A 27493-nucleotide genomic window follows, 5' to 3' on the forward strand; every position below is an offset into this window, starting at 1 on the left:
TCAAGTGTCAGTGTCTTCTTGGTATGTGTTTTTTTTTGGGGGGGGGGGTTAACTACTGTAGATTGTATTTGAAGGTACAGGTTTAAAACAGTACTCGTCAGTCACATGTGCAAAATTATGTTGTTCTGTCAGACAAACGGTAATGTTTCATTCCTACCTAATTTCTGTGGATATGTATATATTTCTGTACTGTGTGTATGTTTATATATGTATACACAGTGGGTACGGTAAGTATTTAGACCCCTTGAAAGTTTTCACTTTGTGTCATTGCTGCCATATGCCAAAAGCAAAACTTCATTTTATTTCTCATTGAAGTACACTCAGCATCCCATCTGGACAAAAAAATAAAAATTTTTTGCAAATTTATGAAAAACCGAAATATATGGTCATAAGTGTTCAGACCCTTTGCCGCAAGCTTCATATTTAACTCACATGCTGGCCATTTCTTCTGATCCTCCTTGAGATGGTTCTGATCCTTTATTGGAGTCTGGCTGCGTTTAATTGAACTGATTGGACTTGATTAGGAAAGGTACAATTGAAGGAAAGATTAGCGCGGCCGAGCACAGAAATATCCTGGAGGTAAACCTCTTCCAGACTGCTCAGGATCTCCGACTGGGCCGAAGGTTCACCTTTCAAAAGGACAATGACCTGAAGCACACAGCTAAAATAACAAAGGAGTGGCTTCAGGACAACTCTGTAACCGTTCTTGACTGGCCCAGCCCGAGCTAAGCCCGATTGAGCATCTATGGAGAGACCTGAAAATGGCTGCCCACAAACTTTCACCATCTAACCTGACAGAACTGGAGAGGGTCTGCCAGGAAGAATGGCAGGGGATCCCCAAATCCAGGTGGGGAAAACTTTGAATTTTTTTCAACTGTGAAACAGAGTTTGACTCTCTGTATTGAAATTAAGTTTTACATGACATTCTCTGTGTGTGTGTGTGTGTGTGTGTATATGCGCACACCCCTATTCAAAGGCCAGTTTTTGTGATATTAAAAAAAAAAGAGACCTTACGAAATCAATTACACGCTTTTTCTTCCATCAATGTTGCCTATTATTTGTACCCTTTTTTTTTTCGCTCAGAAGAGCGTTGAAAATCAACTTTCACTAGTGTGCATTCAGAGTTAACCAATCACATTCAGTCAAACGAATATCAACGCTCACATGGCACCATTTAACATGACTGTTAATTGATTGATGCTGCCACATCCCAATTGCAAATGTTCACGCTTAAGCAACCTCATTCAGTAATGTATATTTTTTTACCTTCCCTCTCAAATAGACATTTCCCCCCCAGTTTGTAGGTCACATTAGTGGTGGAAAAGTTGAAAAGAAAAATAACTGTCATTTGAACATGGGTGTGTATTTGACTGTATCCACTATATACGTTAGAGGTGTGTGTCTTTATGTAAATGTGTACATAATGTGTATATAATCATACACACACACACACACAAAAGTACTGTATAAACAGATGATATTTGCCCTCTTCTCATATCAGTGTTTGCCGTTTCCCACACTTTAATGTTTAGGATCATCAAATGTGTAAATATGAGACAAAGATAACCCAAAGAAAAAGCAGTTTTGTAAAATGGTGATTTTATTTATTAAGCAACAACAACCATCCAAAGTTTCTTGGCCCTATGTGAAAAGTTATTGAAACATTTAAAAGCATGAAGTAACTGTGGCTAATCACTTGATTATCTCCAGACGCTTTCAATCAAGAAATCACATAAATAGAAACTGTATGACAACATGAAGGTGGCCAAAAAAACCTCAAAAAGTTGCAACTTCGGGCTATTTTATACAGTATTATGAGCTTTTTTTTTTTTTTTAAATCACCAACCTCCCCGCAATGTCGTGATAATTGTCGGATTTTTAATTGTCCCCCAGAACGTCACATTTGGTGAAAACCAAGCAGCCTATTGGCACAAACCTCATGTCAGTGCACGATGTGGAGTGAAGCCTAACTGAATTTAGAAACTGCACAGTCATTGACAAGTAAATGCTGAAAACCCCACAAAGAACCAGTGTTCAGCAGAGTGGAACACAACATTTATCCTGATTAATATATATTCCAAGATGATACTGTTTAAGGTGATTTCTCAAGCTATTGAGTCATATAATAGTCTACTTACTTTTTCACCTGAAAAAATGTCACAAGGTAGTGTGATGAACAGCTCTATCACATGTAATAAAATGTCATCATTTTTTTTTTACTTATGTTAATAAATAGCTAAACACACATTTTCAATTCGATTTTGGCACGTACACGATGAACTGACAAGCGTCTGTTGACATAGCAGGGCGAGCACTTTGCTGTGTGACTGCAGCTGTGAGCTTGACTGGAAGGCATTGCATGGGGTTGTCCAGAGTTACAAGGAAGACTAATTGTTCAAGCAACAAATATTGGTCTCGTGACTAAGTAGAAAATCAAACAAATAACAGGTCGTGTAAGGATAAGACATCTTTGCTGCAAACCCTTCAGGCCAGATATTAAAGTATACCGTGCCTTCAGTTCTTGTGTATTTCTTCTTATCCGGTGACTTCCTTTAATTTAAATCAAGAAGTTACTTAAAAGATAGGCAGCAGTTTGTGAAGTTGGGTACATTTCAATCTAAATGTTTGGACATCGTGTGTGGTGTACCCCAGGGTTCAGTGTTAGGACCAAAATTATTTATATCATATACTAATGTTACATGTAAAGTCTCCCACTTATTGAAATTTGTTTTGTTTGCAGATGATACCAATATTGATATATATATATGTATGTATATATATGTGTGTGTGTGTGTATGTTATATATTATATTATGGTCATTACTGTCTGGTTATATGATCAATATTGCCATTATAACTATTGTTCTTGTGCCATTATGTACACCCATTTACCCATTTTCCCATATTCCTAATAATAGGTGTACCAATCCGTATTAACTGAATCCAGTATAAACAAATAGTGAACTACACTTAACAGCATTTATTAATATATGAATCAGTAGTGGATATGGAAGTGTATTGCCTGTAGTTTATATTATTATATAATACTATTTCTTGTTATAGAATTAGCGGAAAATTGGAATATATTGTAATATCATGTTCATGAAATGGAGATAAAAGGGGTAGGAACATAAAAGTATACTTATACTTCTTCCTACTCCTTTTGGAACATGTAATGTATGTCTGTCTTTTTTTTTCATCCACTTAAATGACACTCCTTTTTTTTTTTTTTTTTTTTTTAAATTAAATGTTTTCTTATATGCTCAAAATAAAACGAAGGAGAAAAAAAAATGAAACAAGAAAGTTTCTATGTTGAGAAAGTAGACAAAAACGAAGAAGGACATAACAGTCCTCGTTTCACATGGTCTCGACTCTCGAGGTCATGAAAGTTGTCAGGGAGAAACTGGGCAACAGCTGCTGTTTGGGTCAACTATTCTCTCTTTTGTACCCTGGGAACAGCTTGGATTTAGTTTCTTTTGTTAGTCTGAAGCAAACTTGGCCAACCATCTTTTGAATAATACTAACGGCTAAAACTATTTTCACCATATACCAGATTCACAATTGGACCCATAGCAACGCGCTTTGACAACAAAAATGCATATTCGTTAATCTCCGGTAATCTTCAGTGAGTGATGTCATTTACAGAAGGGTGAGGAAATAATCAAAAATAAAGATGTATTGTATTTGTTACTCCTCAGAAAAGAAATACAATAAGCTCACTGGAATTCCCTTTGCCTATCATAGCCGTGATTCCACCGTCTCCAAGCCCAAGTCAAGTCTCAACTCTTTGACCCACAAGTACAAGTCGGTTCCAAGTCAAGTCTCAAGTTCCTGACCGTGAGTCCATGGACGTTGCACGGGCGAATGAAAAGGTTAGGGGGAGAAAGAAGGACAACTTACGGGGCGGCACCTGTCACTTAGCCGCACGCGCGCATAGACATTTGCTGTAAGGAGGGAAAAGAATATGTGACAGGTGTGGAAAGTTACAAAATTCAACTAAAAACATGTTTGTAGCAGTCAAACCTGTTGACTTGTTCCTATTGTAAGATGAAGGTTACAATTCTTTATTGTATCTTAATTGTGCAAATAGAGGGGGGGTTCCTCTCAAATAAACCTCTTACTTCATATAAACTACTCACTGCAGTTGGGTAAACAAACACACCAGGCCGCTATTTGAGGAAATACAGTATTGAGCTGTCACGTCACCAAATCCTGTTTTAGCCTAGCATCAATGGAGCACTTCCCATGTAATTATTAGCTTTATTATATTGACACACAACTCCTGCCATGTGGTTGTTGTATTTTTACTCTATACAAAGTTTATGCTTAAATCACTTAAGTTTATATTAAAGCAGAAATCAACCCAAACATAGTTTTTTTTTTCAAGAATATGTTCCGGGGCTCAGATTCAGAAAACAGGTCAGCCCTGATTGGTCGTTGTGAGCAGTTGTGATGTCATTTTCAGTCGACAGAAGACAAAATGGCCGCCCCCGGAGATGGCTAAAAACTAGTGCATTTTGGTGCTAAACTTATATTCCGCAAACTCATAATTAATCAGAATGCCGTCTTTCAACTAGTGGGCCTGCTGGGAACATATTCTTGAAAAAAATATGAGAGGGTTGACTTCCGTTTTAAAAAGGAAATAAAGACTTCGGCCTGATTTAAAACTTGTTACCGCTAGACTTCGTACTTTATTTTGGAGTGTTGAGTCTCAGGCACTTGAGTACATAAGGTTTTCAGTGGATACTTTCAGTCTACACATGTATACACAAGCTCCCATAAGCATCAATACAGCAGACATTTGACAGTGTTGACCTTTTGACGGCGACGTCATTGATCAAAGGTATTTATTTCTTGCCACGAACAGATGGCTTTACATATTAAATTAGATCACTACAGTGACAGCGTATCAGGCTACAGTATATTTGTGCACAAGTTACATCATCACATTTTGACTGCCTCCCTTTACAGTGTAAATACAGTGGCTTTGCATTTCCACTACTGCAGTGGCTGACTTGAACGTCTATATTTAACCAGTCGCGACCAGTGTGGGATTGCAATGTCGCAGCCTTGAATGGGAATCTCCTTCACTCAGACTGTTGTGGATCAAATTTGAGGAGACACACCTCCACACACTCAGTCTGCGCTCCAAACAAAGAGCTTTGTCTCATTCCGAGAGGTGTTCCTTGTACTTTGCTCTCAAAACAGCTTCCGGTTTGAAATAAGCCGAGTGTTTAATATACCTTGCGGTGTAACTCAAAACTGAGCATTATTATTTCTGGACGGTTCTTTTTTTTTTTTTTTTTTTTTTCCCAAGTCACAAGGGCCTAGGGCCTTCCTGCTGGCATAGAGCATGAAAGAGCACAACATAAAACATTTCCACGGACTGAAAGGCCTTGTGGGACTGTCGGGTCACTCGCAGCACGGCCGCTGGTGATCAGCACCATGCGGTGACACAAGTGCACACTCGGGCCAGATATTTTCTCGAGGTCGGTGACATTTCCTGCATGCAAGCTTAAGGTGACAGCTGATGCAATATTTTTCATAGCGTGTCAGCTTGTGAAAGAGCGAGGCCCAACGAGCATGTACTTGATCACTCCATGTCGCCTAGAAACATTTGGACTTTTATGTCGCCAAACCTAGTTTCGAATTATTCTATACCATATTTTATAATAGAAAAGAACTACTGGAGTGGAAAATTCAGATGCTTTTAGTGGCATGTTTTACAGATGCACCGACAATAACATAATTTCCAGTACACTATTAAGACAGATGTCCTCCTTTTGCATAATATGTTATTGAACTAAATTCCATAACTATTCTACTTTTGTTTACAAGCGGGCTAGCTGGTTGCACAAGGAGAAGGATAACAAATTAGGTGAGACTACAAAGTAAATGTTATGTAAAAAAAAAAAAAAAAAAGTAGAATGCATGTGTTGTAGCACAACTGCTGCTTTGCATGTTACAACAAGATTTAGTGCTTTGACAAGAATTGAGAAGTGCTTATCAAGAGGACAGCTCGTACTTTATATAATTTCAATGTGAGGGATCGTCTCACAGGCGATTGGCTACTTTTCAGCCAATTGCTGAACCCATGCAGCAGGAATGGTGGGGAGCAGCAAGAATGGGCTACATGGGAATGCATTCCTCAACCCCTGGTTAAGTCGCATGCTGGTTGAGAAGTGAGGTTGAACGAGAGGTGTGTCTCTTTCCCTCCAATAGCGGAGCACATCTGGATCCTCCTTGAAAGTTTTGCATAACATTCTTGGCACGCCATGAGGCCCAACTTATTAAAAACTGCCAATCTTTATAGTTTGTGTCAGTCAAACTCTGAGAAATGTCAAGCTAATTATTGTTCCCTTCAGGAAATTCAATTGCGTGCGATCTTACGCTTTGGATAGCTGAACATTCTTTCGTCTTAACGTAGGCCCCAATCTGTGCTTTAGGGGATTTCTACGTGACAAAGGCAAGTTTTCAACATGCAACTGATTCAGACTTGTTAAGTTATTCCCATGTGAGAAATGCACCCAGACCAGATCACAATTATTGTTTGTTTATGGAACATATAAACAGATAATAGAAAGGTAATCAAACAGAAAATAACAACAACAACAACAAAAAAACATAAAAAATAAGTAAATAAAGTAAAGAAGACATAACCGTTCATCGTTACAGTTTGTTAGTTCAAAAGGGAGTAGGAAGAAGTAAAGAATTGATCAAGTCCTACCCCTTGGTCTCTGTGTATTTTGACTACAATAATTGGACATTTATTTATATGGTGTGTCCCTCAACAAGAAAAGGGGAAAAAAAGTCATATATTAACCTACTCATATATGCAACTACACTTACACTTTTGGGAACAAAATGCCTCCATACATACAGTACATAAGCGCACACTCTGACACATTTATATATCGTTATACTCTCATACTCATAATGAATATATCATTACATTACAATCAAGAAATGAAGTACCGTTCAGAAGTTGAAAGTAGTAACATTGAAGTAACGTATCAGAGGCAACTGGCGCATCAAGTGACTTTAGTGGTCCTAAAACACCGGATTGCTGAGGGTCGGATTATGGCAACTTTGATTTAAAAACACTGCAAAATTGTATGCGTTTAAAAGCGCAGTGGATGCTTCCGGACCATTTTAAGACTACTTCCCAGGAAGAATATTGTTTTTTGTCGCCACCTGCTGAAGACAACTTGTAAAAACTTGTCTATTTGTCATTAAGGATGAGTTGCAACAAAATTGATGCTTGGAAAAGAAATATGCTTGTATCCAAATCATTTATTTGTACGAAACATAGAAAGGATTCACATTGCAATGCTATTAACTCCAAAAATTGCACCAGGACACATTTGAAGAAAACAAATAAAATCATGGGAAGAAAAGTTGTCCACAAAAAAAAACAACAAAAAAAAACGTACATTACAACAAAATAAAATAAATTGTAGACAATATAATACAATAGTAGAGGTAATGACGCAAAATAAATACATGGTCAAGGGTAAAACTCACTGAAAAAACATGCGGTGCTCCCACTTCTAGCACTTTATTCAAACTTCAAATATGAACAACAGAGGAAACGGTTTTCTTTTCTTCTTTGTCTTAGAAAACATGGAACACAAATGTGCACAATGCTCCCCTATGATGTAAACTCGGCACAAGGCGAGTGAAATGCAGCGTGGGCTGCCATCGACTATACGTCCTTCTTTTTACAACAACAGGAATGCACATCGGATCTGTGCTTGCCTACTTGACACAATCATCCAGGTTTCTTCACGCCAGCTCTGTCTGCAGCCTTCCTGCTAATCAGGATGACGACGTTGTGGGCAGGTCTTTGCCTACCGTGCGTCTGTTGCGAAATACACTCTTACGCTCCTCCCTCACCTCAGCGTTTATCTCTTCTTTTGTCCATCTCCTTTCGAATGCGGACCTCCAGGACTGCCCTCATGGCTACATCCAGGACGTTCTTTTCAGCGACGCGTTCTACCACCCTCGCTGGATTGTCGTCCTTTAGGAAAAAAGAAACGGATTACCGAGCAATGAAAAATAAGCAGGCACGCAATAGTGCAGAGGACGGTTCGGCCACCTTGTGCACAAGGAAGGATGTGATGGTCCCCGAGTCCGCCTGATAGTCGAGCCAGAAGAGTTCAGTTCCCTGCATCTCCGTCTCAGTGCTTGAGCCGCTCTCATTCCACTCTTCTGCCTCGGCGCTCACATGAGGCTCAGATTCATCTAGAGCATTATAATTAGTGGCTGTGAATTCCATCCGACCTGGAAAACTGATGACAGTCAACAGGACTCAGACATAAAAATGCCTTACGTCTTTGTCGGGGATGGTAAACCTGAATGTCAGGTCGTCTGGGTCGTTGAGGAGTTGTAGTGTGCCTCCTCCGTTGAGTTTCTTTGGCTAACTTCACCTCTTTGTCGTAGTCATCTCTTGGAGGCAAGGACAAACAACAATAGTCATAAATAGATTGTCTGGCCATTTCTTTTCAAAAGCACTTGTCTTCATTTGTGTCACAGGTGAGCTTGAGAGGCAGGAGTCACCCTGCATGGCCCACCCGTCAATCGCAGGGCACATACAAACAATGGACCAGTTGTTAATAGGACACGGATAGACAAACAAGTATTTACACTCACAATCGCACCTATGGACATTTTATAGACTTCAATTCATCTAACAGGCATGTTTTGGAACATTGGTAGGCCAGAGCACAGATTGTAATCCCGAACCTCCGTTCTGTGTGGCTGAGGTGCTAGCTAGCCAATCATTAAATGTGCCACATACACCTTGCGACACACATATTGGCAATTGATGACTGAATTATGAGTAACTACTGTAACAATCTGGTTTTGTCGTAGTTTGAACAAATACCGGCACTTTCATCGAAAGGTTGCTTTTCAAAAATATTGCTCCAATGTTATTCTATTTAAAAGGACTAATTTGGAATACATTTGTTGTACCTAATTACCTTCAACATGTGTGTGTCCTTTCAAGACACCAGAGTAACTATTTTTTACTAGGAGCACAATGGCCCCAAACCTGAAATTTTAGAGCCGCAAATGGAAAATTTAAGGGCGCACATTGTATATCGACTTGCAAGGTAAGTACTGTACTGTGTTTATATTCCTACTCATTTTCATAGTATTACTGATAAATGTGCTGGAGTGTGGGGCATAGGTTTGTCAGCAACTAAACATATTCAAGAAAATAACCCAGCAAATTTACTGATTGCACATGCGGGATTAGAAATTGTTTTTAGATGCACATACTGTCTCAAAATGTTTTGTTTTAGGGGGCGGGGGGTCCACCATTTGGGGACATTCTGGAGCCCTGCCTTTTGTTCAAAAGCAGAACTGTAACGGTACTATAACGGTACTTACAATAATAATTGTGAAAGTAAATACATCCTGCATACATTTTCCCGTGCACCAACTGTATACTTAACTGGCACAATATGCTACCTCCTCCCACACAAACTTTTAAATGAGTGTGCTATACTGAGACCGAACCAAAAACTACAACTCAAGCTCATGTGCGTCCTTTCATATAATGTTCTATAAAAACACACCTAAGTAGAAATAACCTCCTCTGAGTATTTGCATTGTTCTATTAATTTGTTGAGACTGGATCAGCTGTAGGACAATAATCGATGTTTGCTAACATTGTAGCCGCTAGCATTAGCTGTAGCCACCTGGCAATCTGGTTCCTGCGGATATGGTGCAGGAAGCCGTGGCTCATGTCCAAACGCCCCCCGCGTTTGTACTTCAACTCGTGCGCGTCTTCGTCTCTAAAAATATCCATTTCATCCGACATAGTCCACAAACGTGGCAGTATGATTGTGCCAATAACGCAAGAGAACCCACAAGAGTCTGACAAAAAGCTACATGGCTAGCTGCTAGTAAGTTGATGGCCAACTAAAACACTTCCGGGTCAATGTTAAGCGTGAACACTTTCTAATAAATAAATACATTTTTAAAAAAGGACTTGCTCGTGTTTTAAAATTGAAATGATGAATGAAAACAATTATTTAATACCACTCGAACGAAACATTGTCACAACATAGGACAGACCGGAGAGGATTTGTTAATTTCAGTCGTTTAATGCCTACTAAAGATGAGTGTTGTTTAAAACGGTTTAAATGCGTCTTGTAATAGATATAAAGAATTTTGTTTCACAAAGTGAAAGTCTTTAATCTTTATGATTTATGGGATTAATATAAATTTTTGGTTCGTTTTTTTGTGGCCGCCATAATCTTTCTGTCGCAGTGAGTGACGTAGCACGGCGGGCTCCGACGCGTTTTGTCTTCGACGGTTGGTTTGTGCGAAATAAAGTTTACAGTAGTAAAATCTCTGCTTGGACCAATAACCTACATTATGATAACTGCAATGGATTCTGTGAAGCGAGAAAGAGAAGACGACGTGGACGACGAAGACGACGAGGACGGTGGGGAAAAATAAATTACAACATTCATTCTGGTTTTGGATTAGCACGTTGCTAACGTCAACACATTTCTAACTTGAGATATTTTGAATACTGTACTCGCATCCTCCCATCAACGTCTATTTTTTTATGAACATTCTAAAAAAACAAACAAACAAAAAACATCGGATTTAATTTACGAGGTAGTTTCCCATCTACCATCTGCTATAGGCGTGCTCACTAGCGTGCTCGCCTAGCCAGTTTGAACCGTGAAATGAATGAAATAATTCAATAACCTTTTGCTTCACGTCATGTTGCAGTGCCAGTCAAAAAAAGGCGAGGTCGTGTTGTGGAGGACCGAAGAAGCCGTCACTGTCCGTATCTTGACACCATAAACAGGCAAGATGCATTCAGTTGTGTACAGCTCGCAGTGCTGAATGCTAGCAAGCTCCCAGGCTCAGTCCTTACGTTTGTGTGTTTGTCCCTTAGGAGTGTGCTGGACTTTGACTTTGAGAAGCTCTGCTCCATCTCCTTGTCACACATCAACGTGTATGCCTGCCTCGTATGTGGGAAGTACTTTCAAGGTATGGGCATTGTAGCAATGAAACATCACTTTAGTTATTAAACTGTACTTACTTGCTACACGCTTCCCTGTGTAGGTCGAGGTTTGAAATCCCATGCGTACACCCACAGTGTCCAGTTCACCCACCATGTGTTCCTCAACCTGCACACACTCAAGTTTTATTGTCTGCCTGACAACTATGAGATCATTGACTCTTCGCTAGAAGACATTACGGTGAGTCAGCGATTTGATCACCGTGGACCAGGACATGTTCGCTTTGTCCCAGAATAACATCCATCCAATTTCTAGAACTGGCTTTTCTGCACCAGGCCAAGTCAAGTCAAGTTTATGTACATAACCCTTAATCACAAAAAAGTCTCGGATTGATTCACAGATGAAAGGATTCGGCTTCCACAAGCAAACCTGCACTCACCCACACACACACACACACGCACCCCCCCCCCCCACACACACACACACACACACGCACACACCCCCCCACACACACACACACACACACACATAACCTGATGAACTATGATAAAAAAAAAAAGACATGGCCAGCCACCCACATGAGGAAACACTAGAGCTAAAAGCTATTTAAATATTATTTATTTTCAAATATTTGACTTAACATTTTCAATTAATACCTCAATACTTGGCCATTATTATCTTTATAAATGCACAATTTTGATTGTATTCGATGAGGTTATGAATGTATTCAGTGAACATTTACTTCTGTCAATTTGCGTATGACCATTTGTTTTGTACCATTTTTTTTTTTTTTTAAATGAGATGGTTCAGAAATTCCTTATCGTTTACTTCCACAGTATGTGCTTAAACCAACATTCACCAAGCTGCACATTTCCGGTTTGGACAAGCAGGGCAAACTTTACAGAGCCTATGACGGAACAACTTATCTGCCAGGCATTGTTGGCCTCAACAACATTAAAGCCAATGACTACGCCAATGTGGTCTTGCAGGTATGAATATTTCTTCATTTTAGGAACACAGATTTCCGAGGTTTTCGATATTGTACGCAACTACTTTGTCTCTTCAAGGCCTTTTCCAATGTTCCGCCACTGCGGAACTACTTTCTAGAGGAGGAAAACTATCGGGGGATCCGCAGACCACCGGGAGACATCATGTTCCTGCTGGTGCAGCGCTTTGGCGAGCTGATGCGCAAACTTTGGAATCCGAGAAACTTCAAGGCCCACGTGTCTCCTCATGAGATGCTCCAGGCCGTGGTGCTTTGCAGCAAGAAGAACTTCCAAATCACCAAGCAAGGTCAGAATTATGGGCTTGCATTTTGGGAAAAATGCAGATTGAATGAGATGCGTTTCTGTGGCCATGACTGTAGGCCTGTGATGTGTGCTCTGTAGGAGACGCTGTGGACTTCATGACATGGTTTTTGAATGCGCTGCATGGTGCTCTTGGAGGTACAAAGAAAAAGCCAAGTGAGTGGGGGAGGGGGGACTTAAGTATCTATGTATTGTCACTTTTGAAAATCATCAATGTAATCCTGTGTTTTTTTTTTTTTTTTTGCAATCTAGCAATCCTAACAAAAGCGTTCCAAGGCTCCATGCGGATCTTCTCAAAGAAGCTACCACACCCAGATCTGGTGAGTCAACTACACTATTTGTTGTCAGTTTAAACGGCGGGTGGGCAAATCTTTGTGCTCAAGAGCCACATTTTGATTTTTAGAAATGGACAAATGGGCCAGGTCATTGTCAATGTGGTTTTTATCAGGCAGTAAAGTACACGGCGGTCTTCATTGCGTCCTCAGGATTTCTTTTTGCTCTCTGTCCCAAACGTTCGGACAGAATTTGGGACAAAGGCTTTTCGGTACGCTGCACCCGCAACTTGGAATCTCCTACGTACAGAATGACTTGAAACTCAAGAAACTGGTGTAAATATAAAGTATCGTAAGTGTCATGTCAGTATTTGTGTTTCAAACGGGATTCACTGTCCCCAAAATATTTTGCCAGAAATGCCGCCGCATTGCAAAGGCACAACATTCATTTAACACTGACATCAAACAGGTTTTAAAGAGGAAGTCAACCCAAACATATTTTTTTTCAAGAATATGTTCTATGTAAGCCCACTAGTTGAAACAAGGCATTCTGATAAATACTGCGTTTGTGGAATAAGAGTTAATCCACTGCTCACAACCACCAATCACGGCTCACCTGCTTTCAGAAGCTGAGCCGTGATTGGTCGTTACCTGATCCCTGAGCAGTTGTAATGTCATTTTCAGTCAATAAAAGTGACAAAATGGCTACCCCCTGAGCTGGCTAAAAAGGGGTGGATTTTGCTGCTTAACTCATATTACACAAACGCAATATTCATCAGAACGCAGTGTTTCAACTAGTGGGCCTGCTGGGAACATATTCTTGAAAAAATGGTGTTGATTTCCACTTGAAGGACACCAGTTTCTTGAGTTTCGAGTCATTCTGTATGTAGGAGAGTCCAAGTTGCGGGTGCAGAGACTTTCTCCCAAATTCTGTCCGAACGTGAGAACCGGAGCAAAAAGAGATCCTGAGAACGCAATGACTAATGCTGTGTTTAAGGGATTGGTGGGCCTGGTTAAAAGAATGGAGCGGGCCGTACTTTGCCCGCCTGTTATTTAACTGCCAAAATAAGGGAAACAAAGAAATGCAAGAGTCACTGAATCTTTGCCTCAAAGTTTCTGACGGTCTTTTGGAAGGCTGTAAAGAGTGCAGCGCTCCACTCGGACTACTTTTCTACTCGTTTGATGAATCCTCATGATGCTTAAATGTTTCCAGACACCAGAGGAGAAGGACGCACTGCTCCTGACCGATGAGTACCAGGAGCAGATGTCAGAGTCCACGTTCTTGTTCTTGACCCTTGACCTCCCAACGGCCCCCTTGTACAAGGACGAGAAGGAGCAGCTTATCATCCCACAGGTTCCTCTCTTCAACATTCTGGGCAAGTTCAACGGCAGCACCGAGAAGGTAACAACACATCACAATTATTAGGTCGGGAAGTGTGTGAACTCGTTTTTTTTGTTATTTACCAACTTCAGGCTGTATGGCGTGATGATTGATTATGAGCACATCAGGTGTATTCGTGTAATGAGGGAGGGAGGGGAAGCTATGACTTAAGGAGGATAGAAAAAAAAGGCCAATGCCAAAAAGAGATTTGTCTGACTCTAAAATTTGTTTTAAAAAAAAAAACGTTCAAAGGGTTGCAGGCAGCATGCTGGAATATGCAAAGATATTGGCTCATGGTCACTGAGCTATCGTAGGCTTTCTTGCCAAAGATCAACAGGTTCTAAAAAGTCACAAATTAATGACCAAAGATTTACACAGAAACGAGTCTGAAACGTCTTTCCAGTGCTTTCATATTACAGAGCAATAGCCTACCTAGCGTTCCCAGAAGTTCAAGGTGTTCAGTGCTTAGAGACATGTCCAAAGGCTGAAATCCGACCACCACTGATCAAGACGCGTAGTCAAGACTGAAACAAAACATACTGCACCTGAAGTCCGATTTTCAAAGGTTTTATGGAAATGAGAGTAACTTTTGATGGACCAAATTTCCTTTATCTGACAAATACGTCATTTTGCGCAACAATGTCTGCCAAATGAGTGTGCACACTGAGATATTCGATCAAAAAAGACAAACCCTGATATTTACTTTGTAAAATCATTAGCGTTGAGATCCATTATCATTTAGAAATTGAATGGAGCTAGAGGGCTGTGGTTTAAAACAATAATCAATTTCTCAAGAAGAAGCACAGTTAATTCATACGTTTTAACAAAGCAGCCTTCCGTCTCTTATGTCTCCAGGAGTACAAAACATACAAGGAGAATTTCCTGAAAAGGTTCCAGTTGACCAAACTCCCACCATACCTCATCTTTTGCATCAAAAGGTTCACCAAGAACAACTTCTTTGTGGAAAAGAACCCCACCATCGTCAACTTCCCCATCACGTAAGCGTTGCCGGCCTTGCGCTAGGACAGACGAGCATAGTAAAAAAAAAATAAAAAATGGGACACACAACAATCACCAAACATGTGGGTCATCAGTAAACTGAGCAGGATCAGTTAAGAGTTGTGTTCTCTTGATCAGGAATGTAGATCTTCGTGAGTACTTGACAGAAGAAGCCCAAGTCACGGAGAAGAACACGACGTATGACCTCGTCGCCAATGTGGTGCATGATGGGAAACCAACTGAAGGCGCCTACAGGATACACGTCCTGCATCACGTAGGTGCAGCCTAAAAATGCACAGTGGCCTGGAAAAGTATTGCTAACCAATTGAACTTTTTTCTCATTTTGTGACCTGGCAATCGCAAACCTGAATGTGGTTTGTTGAGATTTGTCACAGACCAAGTTGGGCAAAGTAGCAATAATTGTGAAGTGGAACAAAAACGAAATACCATTTGCATCTTCAAATTTTAAGCAAATATAATTTCGAAAAGTGTGCATTTGTATCATTAAATTAATTAGTATTGAATAGAGTCCAACTGTGTATAATTTACTGAGTATAAATACAGAAGCCTTGTGAAGGCCTTAGCAGCTTGATAGAGAACATTGGTGAACGACATCATAAAAGGCTAAAAGGTTAGGGATATATTTGCGGGGAGGTTTAATGCAGGATTAGTTTATAAAAAAAAATATCACACGCTTTGAACATCTTAAGCAGCACCATTTGATATGTCCTCCAAAATTCGAGTATGTCACAAACGTAGCCATATAGGTCTGTCCACAAATCACAAATCTGGCCTTTGTGGAAGAGTGGCAAGAATGAAGCCATTTTTGTAATAATAAAAAAAAAAAAAAGAAAACAAAAGGCATAAGAAGTCCCCTTGGCAGTTTGCTACAAGCCATTTAGGGGACACCGCAAACGTGGGCGACGGTGCTTTGGTTAGATGAGACCAAAGAGCTGTTCGGATGCTGTACACCCGAACTCGAGCTGTTTTGCAAAGAACAAAGGGCAATACAGTAATTGCAGTGCCCAGATGTGCAAAGCTGGTAGAGATGTACCCCAAAACACATGCAAACGGTGGCTCTACAGACTATTGACATGGGAGGGCTGAATACAAATGCGCGCCACATTTTTTAAACTTTTTTTTTTTTGCTTAAAGGTTGGAAAACTATGTATGATTTCCATTCCACTTTACAAGTATGTGCTACTTTGTGTTGGTTAAGCACAAAATTTCAGTCAAAAAAAAAACCAACTAAAAAAACGTGTTTGCAGTTATAAGGTGGCAAAATGTGAAAACCGTTCAAGAGGTATGAATACTTTCAAGGACACTCGCTGTACATTGTTGAGCAGTGAATCGTTTTTAAACCCTTGTTTTGTCTCGGTTCTGCTGACCAAACGTTTGTGTCCCATCAGGGAACTGGGAAGTGGTACGAGATGCAGGATCTGCAGGTGATCGACATCCTCCCCCAGATGATCACTCTGTCGGAGGCCTATATCCAGGTGAGTTGTCTACGTGTGGCCGTTGCTGGACTTGTGTTATTTAGCAGTTAGCCATTTTTCCAATCGTACAATTTTTATTTGTGAGTACTGAGTCGAGCATTATCACTCATGTTATTCGGCTTACACATTTCTCAACAAATGCACACAATAGAATAGAAGCTATGACTGTGGCAGGCTCATCCACTCATCATTAATTTACAGAAAAAAAATGTCTGAAAATAATTTCATGTCCAGCGGAACCCCTCAAGTTGGATGCCCATGACATTTTTACAAAAATGTCGGCCAATCTTGCAAAACCTCAGCCAAACAAACATTCAAGGATTTCATTCTGGAATTGTTTTGCGTTTTCTTTTGCTAGTTTGGCACCAAACTTCATTCAATACTTTACAATTACAATCGTTAAATTGTGAGATCCCTGAGGTTATCATTAGACTATTTTAGTTTTTACATCATATTAAACAGTTACCTTTTTGCACTTGTATGACTTTAAAATGTCCGCACATGCCCACTACAGATTGGTTTTAATGCTGAGTTGGATTTTATTTTGAAATCACTAGAACTTGGAAGTTAACCAGCGTTCTGGAATTGTGGTCAACCTTTTTGGCTCCACTGGACAAACAAATCAACAACAACAACAAAAATGAATCCCTCAAATTCTTTTATTTTTTTATTTTTTCTCTAGTGGCACACAGTTATCAAATGATTAGCGATTCCATTTCCATCTCTTGTAGATTTGGAAGAGACAGGAGAGTGATAAGGACACAAACAACCACACCGGTGCATAATGGATAAAAGGAGCACCACAGGATTTTTTTTTTGTGCGTGTGTGTCCCCCCCCCCCCCCAAAAAAAATTAAAATTACATTTGTATTTTTTCCACCGGTTTTGTTTTTCTGTTGATGCTTCTAAATAAACATTCTTATGTTGTACAGCTGAGCGAGAACCATGTAGCTCTTCACGTCGCCTTTCAATCATCTGAAAATGTTTCATATCGACCACACAGAACATTTCCACGTTCATAGAGCACAATGCAACAGGACAAGTGATGGTTGACTTTTGGCTGCCAGTCATATTTTTTCCATGCAGACAAAAATAGTGTGGAAACACAGTAAATGACAAAAATGTTAAGTATATGAGGGAAATAAGGCTAGGTTCACTCCGCAGGCAAATGCGACCCAGATTGGATTTTATGCCCATATGCGACCTGTATTTGTTTTTTGTTTCTTTATGACAGTCTGAACGGCTCAATTCCGATTTTTTCAGATCCGACCTGGGCCGCTTTCGTATGTGGTCCTACATCGGATATGTATCGTATTTTTTGCAATGCGACTGCAGTCTGAACCTCGCCATGTCGCATATAGTTCGGCTAGAGCCCAAAATGCGCTCTTCCGCACAGGCGGAGGAGGGAAAGTGCTGGCAGCAGAGGGATTCAACTTTGCAAAACAGTATATATCAATTTGACTTGAATTTAATCCCACTTGAAACCTGAAGCATAGAGTGGACATTTATAGTACGTAGTAATTCAGCCACGGTTCAGATCGCTTCATTTTTTTTACGCACTTTAATGACGTGACGTCATTGTTAGTGAAAATGAAATGAGATAGACAAGCCCCACCTCGTAATTTCCCCCCAAATACTGCAATTACTTCTACCTCCGACCGAATCGCTTCACTGTAGAAATGCCACATTTACTTCCGTAAACAATACGTCTTGAGTGACGTCACTTTGGCGACGCATGTGTTGATGCTGCAGACAAGACTGAGGTCGCATTTATAATGTAATATGAACGCTTACACAAAAAAAAAAAAAAATGCTGAAAAAAAAATACATATTTTGCTCAATTTAACATAGAGTAATTCGAAAAAAAAAATCCGATTTGAGCATTAAGCCCTGCGGTGTGACCCTAGCCTAATCTGTGTGATTTTGTGTGCACATGCATGTAGTTGATTAAGAGCTATTCACTTCTTCCAAATGTGCTTCTCGCAGAAGGCCACGTTCTGAAAGGAGAACACAAGCACATCAGTAATCAAAAAGGCGACAAATCCAAACGCATGCTCACAGACGGCTAAACAAAAAAAAACGGGAATGCTGTACGCGGGATAGTGAATGCAAGTAAATTCGTTCAAGTCAATTTGTCAGAGGGATTTTAAGGACGCAAGCAATGTACTCACTATCCAAGACAACCTTTACAAAGGTAAGTTTTAATCGATCAGTTTTGCAGCTAACTTGGTTGAAGAAGGTGATATTAGATACAGTTCTGAAAAGTTGAATATAAAATCAGTATCTCTGAACAGTTGCGTTTATTCTGTGGAGGCTTAACAATACTGCCACTGAGTGGTAGACCGGCCCCGCCCCTCCCTGCCATTACCATGGTACCCATTCATAAAGCTTTGGAAATTGGTTAAGCAGATGTTGAGTCACGCTGGCAACAAACATACAAATTCGTATCTTACCCTGCACTTTATGTTCGCTACTTAATAACTGAGCGACGGGCATGAATATAACTTACGCCACACTTCTGAGCTGTGTCTGTGTTTCTGCACCAGTAGCTTGGCCCCCAAGTGCAGGGATTGCTTCCCAGCAGCTCCGACTTCTTTGTCGTGCACAGATCGGCCCTCTGAAGGACAGACGGAAGTGACGACAAACGGGGCACAAAATGTTCGATTCTGAAGTTGGTGCATCAAAACGGAATTTTCAAAACAAACGTAACTTCAGCCCCGCGAAGCGGTTTTTCGCCCCGGTGCACTTACTTCACAAATGTCTTCGTGGTCCACCTGGTTTCCCAAAACCTGCTGCAGTCTTGCGCCATAGATTTGGGTGAACGCCTCGCACTGAAAAACAAAAACATTCACTTACAGGCGTCATGAAGGCGGACCGCTCGAGTGACGAAGCCTCACTTGCCGCGAGTGGCGTTTATACAGAGCAGCGGCTTTGAAAAAAGGTAGATGATGACTTTTACGTACAACGCCACCACTGACACCAACAGACAGTTTGGAGTCTTCAACTAATACGACAGGCATGTTTTGGGAGCCTGGAAGGTAGCCTGCATAACCCATGGAGGAACATTCGAACCCATGCCAAATGGAGATTTGAAACGTCTGACTCGCAAGGGCCAAGAGTCGCACCTTTGGGATGGCTTTGGGGCGACGACCACACACGGACCGCAGGAAAGAGGACGTCTCAGGCTTTGTGGCGTTGGCACCCAGTTCAAGTCGGCTCAGCACAGCCAGCGTACGGCATGAATCACAGTCCGAGGGGACGGACACCTCTGGGAAGTTATCACGGCATCGTAACCGGGTGAGAAAGTTGCAGATGTCCATAGTGTGCATATCCTGTCAGTGAAGCTGCCGCTGACCTGGGGCAGGAGAGTCCCCAAACAAACAGATGTGCAGCAAAGCACATATGGTGTGAGGGGCGGCCGAAGACAGCAGGAATTCCACGATCTGCACACCGTATTTGTCGACAAAGTCATCGCACTCGTCCTCGTAGCTTTGAGGGAGAAGATCGCAGACCTCGGCCATGAGCTTCATCAACGCATCCTACAGGAAGAGGAAAACGGTGACAGACAACGGACACAAGGAAGGACGACAGCAAAAATGGATACGAAACAAACCTCGGTCATGTTTTGGGGTAACAGAGTCTCTAGTTTCTTGATGACAAACAAGCAGAGGGTGCAAGCTGGGTTGAACTGCTCCTGGATGAAAACAACAACAAGCTAGTTCCACCAATGACACAAACTTGGACGGACATGGTGTGATGCGTTGCTCTATTTCGATATCTTCTCACCACAACTGGTTAATTGGTCTCAAGCCGAAGATAAAAAATGTTTTTTACTGTCGCAATGCATCATGGGATGTTACTTTTCTAGCGAGCATTAGTACCTCGGTTTGAGTTAAATTGAGGGCATTGTACAGGTGATAACCGCTACGCAATTGAACCGAAATATACTGCATTACAAAATGGCAAAGGTCTACACGCCTCTGTTCAAATGTCGGGTTCTTGTGGAGTTAAAAAAAAAAACAGGCCAAGATAAATTATTTCTAAACTTTCTCAGCTATTTACAGAATATTTATTGTGCGGACCTCAAAAGCCAAAGTCAAAACTCAGGATTCTATTGTGAAAACAACAACATTATTGATCAATTATAAATACCTCATACTATATGAATGTACTTTTAACATGGGCAATTCCTCTTGGCTGACGTACACCGTAACGGAAGTTAATTCATTTCCGGTTCCGTTTTAGTTTAGCAAGTATGATTTTTATCTTCAGAATATTTTCAAAATCAAGTAATCAGCAATGTAACTTTCATGTTTTCAAGCTAACTGTGGCAACACTGAACTTGTACAACTGCAGACAGATGAGCGATGCTAAATTTCCAAGATTTTTTTTTTTTTTTGCCTTTGCCAATTAATGTGGGCGAAGCACGGCTAACCATCATTTCAAAGTGGTCATAAAGTTTGGCGTGCATTCCAATTCTGTGTTTTCATACGCACATGTGTGTTGGTGAGCGCAGGTACGTCCTCCCCATTGTCACGTTGGGGAAGTGCAATCTCTTCCTCATCCCTGTGGGCAGCGCATAGCCCGAAAGCCGAGCAGGTAGCTTCCCCGTCCTAAACGAGGCACTCACGCATTATTGTAAAACTGTAGTCAAATTGTTCACTTCTCTCACGGGAGGACGAAACGTTACCCCGTGATCAAGTGGTTGCAGCAGGATTTTGGGCAAATGCGTCTTCAACTGAGAGTCACATTTCAACGCCTGTTTGTCCGGGAGGTGCTGACATAGCGCATGCAAGGTTTCATACAAGCGCTCCTGCAAAAACACACGGGCCATAATGCAATTAGCACTCAAGCAAGACGACTTGGAATGTGTGCAAAGTAATAGGTAGACAACGCCACAGTTGTCTAGCTATTAGGCTCATATTTCATAAAAAGACTAACGAAAACATTCATCACCTTACTGTCTTTGCTGGGAATCATGTTGGCAGAGAGCTGGATGACCTGGCTGCACTGTGAGCAGATGGCCTTCCGACAAGGAGGTGACACAAACAGATGTTGTCATCACTGATGTCCAATGTGTTTAAACTAAATATACATGCACTCAGCATTATGGATAAAACATCAGGTGTAGTCTTTTGGGCTAAGCAGAACATCATCTTGACTGTTTTCTATGACTGATAAACATGACAAAGTGTGAAATCCAAACTACTGCATTGATGTATTTTGGTGGGCTTGCTGTAATGCTCAATAGGCAGATATTTTATGCATTTTTTATTTGAAAAGTCTTACCAGATTATTGTGTTTGGTGAATGCCAGAGGGTCTTTGATGATCATGGAGAGTCCTTAGAAATCCAAGACAAAAATATATATTTTGCTCAAATTAACATTCAGCATGACAAGACGGATGACAAATTGTTAACTAATAGATTCCTAATTCCTAATAAATAAATGGCATCCCATTGTGTACAGCGTACAGAATAACAAGACATCAACGTTGCTCGTCAGGGACAGGTGAGGTGATATGGATGCAGACATTAAAATGTCCACCTTCAGCTTCATCTTACCAGGGCATAGAAACGCCGTTACGACCACCACGAAAAACGCAACAGCCGACATGATGTAGGAGCTGCACAGAATGAGAAGCAGATGACTTGTGTTTATTTGTCTGCCGCTCCGGAAGTTATCCGTCTTAACATGCATCCAGGTCGCAAACCGAAACTGCGCGTCACATCCCACCTGACAATAACGATGCATTAACAGTTTTAATATCCCAAATTATATCAACATTATAATTTTTACGGGGTTTTTTTTAATCAAAGCGCCAATGAAGTTTGGCGCTCCAAAGGAAAGCAAAACGATAGATAAATGCATTCATTGAGCGGGGCGGGGTGGCACGTACTGATGTCACACGTCAGCGTGTCCGCCATATAAGATGTGGCAAATCAACAATATGCGCACGGCGTTAAGCTAGGAACTCAACAACATGCGTACGATACTCTCTCGCGTTCTCATTTAAATATCTCGTATCCTGCCGAGAATGTGCGACGCTTGAAGATGTTCCATATTAAACATTATTGTCCTTGCTCATAAGTCCGAATTCAATAACGAGTCTGTGACGCTTTTTTAAGCGTAGGTGTCCTGTTTTTCTGTGACTCCTGAGGCAGTCTAGAATTTACATTAGTTATACGTATTCTGTAACAGACAACTCAACGACGTACAAGGTGCGGAAGACTTCATGACCAAAAGTACAGGAACATGCACCACAAGATGCAAACCACTCAAGACCAGGCTTGAATTTTAATACAGCAAACAGGACTGAGACAAGCCGAAAAAACTACCAGATCAAAATCTTTTACAAAATGACCACTAGATGGCAGCAGAGGGATTAAACTCCCTCCTTCTGTATGTTTGGTAACACCTCAGGTACATGGCAAACGTGAGCCGTACAGGAGTAAAAATATAACAGAATAAAAAGAACAAATTGAGAAACTGCAACTGATTTAATACATAAATGTTATAAATGTACAAATTAAATGTACTTTTTTTTTATCACTGGTAAACGTGTCTCTTAGAATGTATTGAAGGCACTAGGCCCAGAAAGTGTTCATATTTACAAAAAAAAAACAGCAGGGACGATGCTACATGGTGGCCTGATTGCTCTCTGGCCGCCCCACTTCTAAGGAAAATTTTGATACCTGTGTTCACATAGTGTTCTTAGATCCCTTGAAACTCTGCCACAATTCACCAGTATATGCTCTGAAGCCATCAATACAGGATGCAATATGATGTCGACCGTGACATTTGATCCCTGTCTAAGTTCATATGGACACATTTATTCAGATTAAACGCCTAATCGGAATAAAAAGGCTTTATGTACACACACCGTTCGGAATATTCTGACCCGATCAAGCCCTTTCCAATCAACATTTTATTCTGAATGGGAGAGGTACGTAGTTTATGTCGATTGTTAATCCAATCGGCGCAGTAAGAGTACAAATTGGTGGTGTGAACATAGAGACATCTGAGATCAAATTCCTTGGGGTAATTATTGACTGTAAAATCTGTTGGAAGCCTCACATTAAATATAAAAAATCTAAACTTTCAAAAAGCATTTCTATCCTGTCTAAAGTAAAACATTTTCTCAACCATAAATCTTTGCACATTCTTGACTGCTCACTAGTGTTAACCATATTCAGAGGTCTGGGGAAACAACCAAGACCTGAATTTTTCGGCTCTTTTCCGGTGTCAATTTATATATAGTGTTTTATGTCAATTTATTGTCTTTATTTATTTATATTTTATTCATATTTTATATATTATTTATGTCTACATTTATCAATACATGTACCACAGCCTTTTTATTGTCTTTGTTTTATTTATTGTATTGTAAAGTGCTTTGTTACAGCCCTAGCTGTTATGAAATGCGCCATATAAATACAATTGTTTTGTATTGTATAAGAACTCATTACAGCCTCTGTACTGCAAAAAAGAGTTATGAGAGCAATCTGCATCGTCAATTATCTCCACCACGCAAGTGCGTAGTTTCTACATTCTAAAAGTTTAAAGTTGTTTGATTTTGTCGAATATCAAATTATACAACTAATCTTGTTGTTGTTGTTTTCATGCACTTTGAATGACAGTTTTTTTTCTTCCTGTCATTTTTTTTCACATGTTCGAAAAAAATAAAAATAAAAATTAATATATATATATATATATATATATATATATATATGCTCCACAAGTGCATTCAGTAGCATGCTTTAAGTACCTGACACATTACTGTAGTTTCTTGAGGCTCTCAAAGATAAAGCTCTCTTATGAAAAATTCAAGTTCATAGGTTCAATATCAATGCACTGGTTAAAAAATAGCGCTTTTAGATACTCATAGTAAAGTTCCCAAACAAAAAACTCAGATGTTCATACGATTTCTCTCCCGCCCCCGCCCACCCCAAAAAAAATAACTCTGGTTAGCTTCTTGTTCTTCTTTTTCTTTTTTAAGAATGCTAATTGAGAATTGTTAGGAACCAGAATCAAATTGAAGAATTGGAATCAGAACCAGAATCCAAATTCAAACGATGCCCAACCCTACCTGGCAGTGACTCCGATATTTTTAATAAATAGTGTGTCGTAATGGTATGTTATGATGTTTAATACGGCCATTGCGTGAATGCCGGTATTTCACGCTACAGTCTAGAGTGCAACCATTGCGAGAAACAAACAGAGAGGGAGGCGAGGGAGGTAGATAAGAACAGCGGAGCTAATATTAAAAAAAAAAAAAAAAAATACTAAGTGGGAATACTGATTGTGTGTTAACTTTAGGCTGGCTTCAGGCCACTCTGGCCACCCCACGGAAGAGGTTCTGGCTAGGCCACTGCACTGTGGACTGGTAACCAGCCAATTGCAGGGCTCATTTAGACAACCCCATTCTCTTGTCATGATACACCTCCACAGTGGCATCAAACACAAAGGCATCACCTTTTCATACAATGCAAATGTTGTAATTAAATAATTAGCGCAGTGATTAAAGTGTTTCGATTGGCGGCCAGTTTTAACCCTTCCCGATGAAGCCTCTTATTTTTATTCACAGTCTTACCGCATTGTCATGACGAAGTACAGCCTGATCAAATTATCAGTGGGCCGTTTAATCAGAAGGATTATAGTGTATTACTGATAAATATTTAACTGATGTATTCACTTTTTTGCTGCCTGTAAATTCGCACACAAACACACCGCCAAAAGTACAACAATACACTTCTCCCCCATTGAGAGAAACCACTAAAGAAATGACTTTTTTTTTGTCATTAAAATTTTTTTTTTCACACTGTGACTTAATAATATAATAGCAAACTTTAGTTTGTGAAATAAACGATGATTATTATGCAACTGTTAATTCCCATGTCCACCATGATCAAAAACAGGGCTCTTACACAGCGTTTGCAAAAGTTGCATTTTTGTGAAATAAACAATGAGCCAACTTAACTGTTGGTGCTACAAGGACAAAAAAATAACTGCAGGATTTGCCTTGGACATTTCACTTTAAAGCCAAAACTTTTACATGTTTCAAAGGTAACAAAAACAGTGAGTGCATGAATAATGCCTTCGCTTTCAATTGGAAGACATTAATATTGGTTAAAAGAGCATGAAATCGAATTAAAAATAATAATAATAAAAACAAAGAATGTGACGTGTCTGTGAACAAACACAAATTAAAAAAAAAAAATCTGCTTTTATGAACAGTATGACCGCATTCTTTCCTGAACTGCCAAGTCTCTTATGTCTCCATTTTTAATATGATGACTACACAGCGCCTCATTTCTCTTCATACTGCTTAAAAACGATTCTAATTTCCAAAATTAGGTCTAGAAATGTTAGGTCTAGCAACGTGATGCATGCTTTAATTATTTTTCATTTTGCTTGATATTGCCAAGACGTTTCTGTAAATTAGTAGTCTTCTGCTTCTTTGACTTGAATGATGTTTTAGGTATTATAAGAATTAGTGTCAATGTACAGTATATATCCTGCATGTGAATGTCAAAAGTTCTCGTTTCATATATCAGTCGATTCAGGAGGTAGATCAAATATCACCGCCTCCACGCCCCCCCTCCCTATTTATTTCTAACCCTGAATATTGATATGGGCTTCGACCTCAGAAAATCCAACGCGGTCAGGCTGTATCAAAGAGACGAGGAAAACGCTGAAATGAATGAAATGAGGTGTTCCAGGAAGAAACGTGAGAAAATAACATCATTTTCGATTCACAATAGGATGAGTACTCAAAAGTTTGGGGACTAAAGAGCAGTAGCCGTGCACTGTGTAGTCTTGAACTAATGTAAAAGCTTGACTGAATCCTCCATTGTTACTTGCGGGAAAGTGTTGGAAATGTACTAATAAGAAAGTATGAAATACATCTAATAAATAGAATAGGTCAAATCTGGCTAAAGATTGCCATTGGCCGCTTGCTTGTCGCTGACATGCTGTGTAGGCTCAAGATGCTGAAGGGTTGTGGAACTTGTCCAGCTGTAAACGGGAAATGATGCACGACTCAAGGCAAAGCTAAATAACCTGTTGGAAATATTTCCTGATCGGCTGGAACCCTTCCGGGCACAGCTCAAACAAGGAACTATCGAGTTGCTGCAGCGATGATTCTTTTGCTTTCATAAAAAAATAATACTCAATCACATCTATCGAATATTAGCAAGCAGGTGCAGGTACTGTCCACAATACTTTTTTGTTGTTGTTGTTGTTGACAAAGGCAATGTGATGAAAATTCTAAGAGCCCATGAATGACAGCTGCCCTGGAATTTGCCATTTGCTATTTGCAGCATTGGAATGGAGCATCCCAAATAGTGTTGCCAATTCGTTTTCACGATCGGTTGCTAAAGATGGATCAATATGTTGCTAAAAGTTGCCCAGTGATGTTCCCCTTGAGCACTGAGGACAGTGATTCTCAAATCAAATCATATAGCAAATCACACCCCCAAATGACAACTTGGCTCCCCAAGTAGCACCATCGTGACCAAGATTAAATACAGTGGTCTAGAGGGCCCGAGTGTTCATCCATAGCGAGGACGTGGTTTGCTTCCTAAAATGTCTATTAAAATGTAATTGTAAGCCAATGTAACATATGCACAATTTGAACATTAACACTGCACTTAAAATACTGTCCCAAAACAAAAACTACTTGAATAAATCTTATTTAAAAAAAAACTCCTTTAAAAGATGACAAGTAAGATTTTTGTACTTAAGATTTAAATGCAAATGAACTGCACTTAAAAGATATTAGGTATTGTACGGGATTTTAAAAAATGTACTGTAACATCATGCAGTGTTTGAAGATTTAATTCAGTCTAAGAGTATATTATGTATTCCCATAGAAAACTTCTAATTGCATTCTTAACAATGAAATTCTCACCCAAATTACAGGTGAAAGCGTATGCCATACACCGAGGCATTTTTGCCAAAGACGGAAAATAACGTGAAAATACTGCGGAGAATTCAAGTTGGGCGCGCCGAGTGAGTGGCAGTGCGAGACAGCCGCCGATGTCTTCA

At 40.1% G+C, this 27493-nt stretch overlaps 3 protein-coding genes across 4 annotated transcripts; 1 reads left to right on the forward strand and 2 right to left on the reverse strand.

Annotated features, from left to right (window-relative positions):
• Positions 1 to 7272: 7272 nt before the first annotated feature.
• On the reverse strand, positions 7273 to 10520 carry c5h2orf68 (chromosome 5 C2orf68 homolog). Of its 2 annotated transcripts, none has more exons than XM_086031177.1 (4): positions 9677 to 10520; positions 8332 to 8447; positions 8098 to 8243; positions 7273 to 8019 (listed from the first exon to the last, which is right to left on the reverse strand). In XM_086031177.1, exons 1-4 carry the CDS (start codon positions 9826 to 9828, stop codon positions 7897 to 7899), a joined length of 537 nt encoding a protein of 178 aa, XP_085887303.1. In that variant the 5' UTR covers positions 9829 to 10520; the 3' UTR covers positions 7273 to 7896. The 2 variants fall into 2 exon arrangements, with proteins under 2 accessions (XP_085887303.1, XP_085887304.1); XM_086031178.1 differs by having other exon boundaries at positions 9707 to 10465.
• Positions 10249 to 17285, forward strand: usp39 (ubiquitin specific peptidase 39). The gene is made up of 13 exons (XM_086031174.1): positions 10249 to 10458; positions 10755 to 10833; positions 10924 to 11018; positions 11094 to 11230; positions 11827 to 11979; positions 12058 to 12283; positions 12379 to 12453; positions 12550 to 12617; positions 13783 to 13971; positions 14806 to 14948; positions 15088 to 15223; positions 16359 to 16445; positions 17177 to 17285. Exons 1-13 carry the CDS (start codon positions 10389 to 10391, stop codon positions 17228 to 17230), a joined length of 1512 nt encoding a protein of 503 aa, XP_085887300.1. The 5' UTR covers positions 10249 to 10388; the 3' UTR covers positions 17231 to 17285.
• On the reverse strand, positions 17087 to 22170 carry sftpbb (surfactant protein Bb). The gene is made up of 11 exons (XM_086031175.1): positions 22009 to 22170; positions 21734 to 21786; positions 21401 to 21469; positions 21135 to 21257; positions 20941 to 21057; positions 20058 to 20138; positions 19800 to 19983; positions 19570 to 19712; positions 19195 to 19275; positions 18954 to 19061; positions 17087 to 18441 (listed from the first exon to the last, which is right to left on the reverse strand). The coding sequence occupies exons 1-11, from the start codon at positions 22142 to 22144 to the stop codon at positions 18403 to 18405; spliced, it is 1134 nt and encodes a 377-aa protein (XP_085887301.1). The 5' UTR covers positions 22145 to 22170; the 3' UTR covers positions 17087 to 18402.
• Between the last annotated feature and the right edge of the window lie 5323 nt (positions 22171 to 27493).

This window comes from Filicampus tigris, chromosome 5 (genome assembly GCF_054856515.1).
Source record: "Filicampus tigris isolate MCC_2025a chromosome 5, RoL_Ftig_1.0, whole genome shotgun sequence".
Classification (NCBI taxonomy): Eukaryota; Metazoa; Chordata; class Actinopteri; order Syngnathiformes; family Syngnathidae; genus Filicampus; species Filicampus tigris.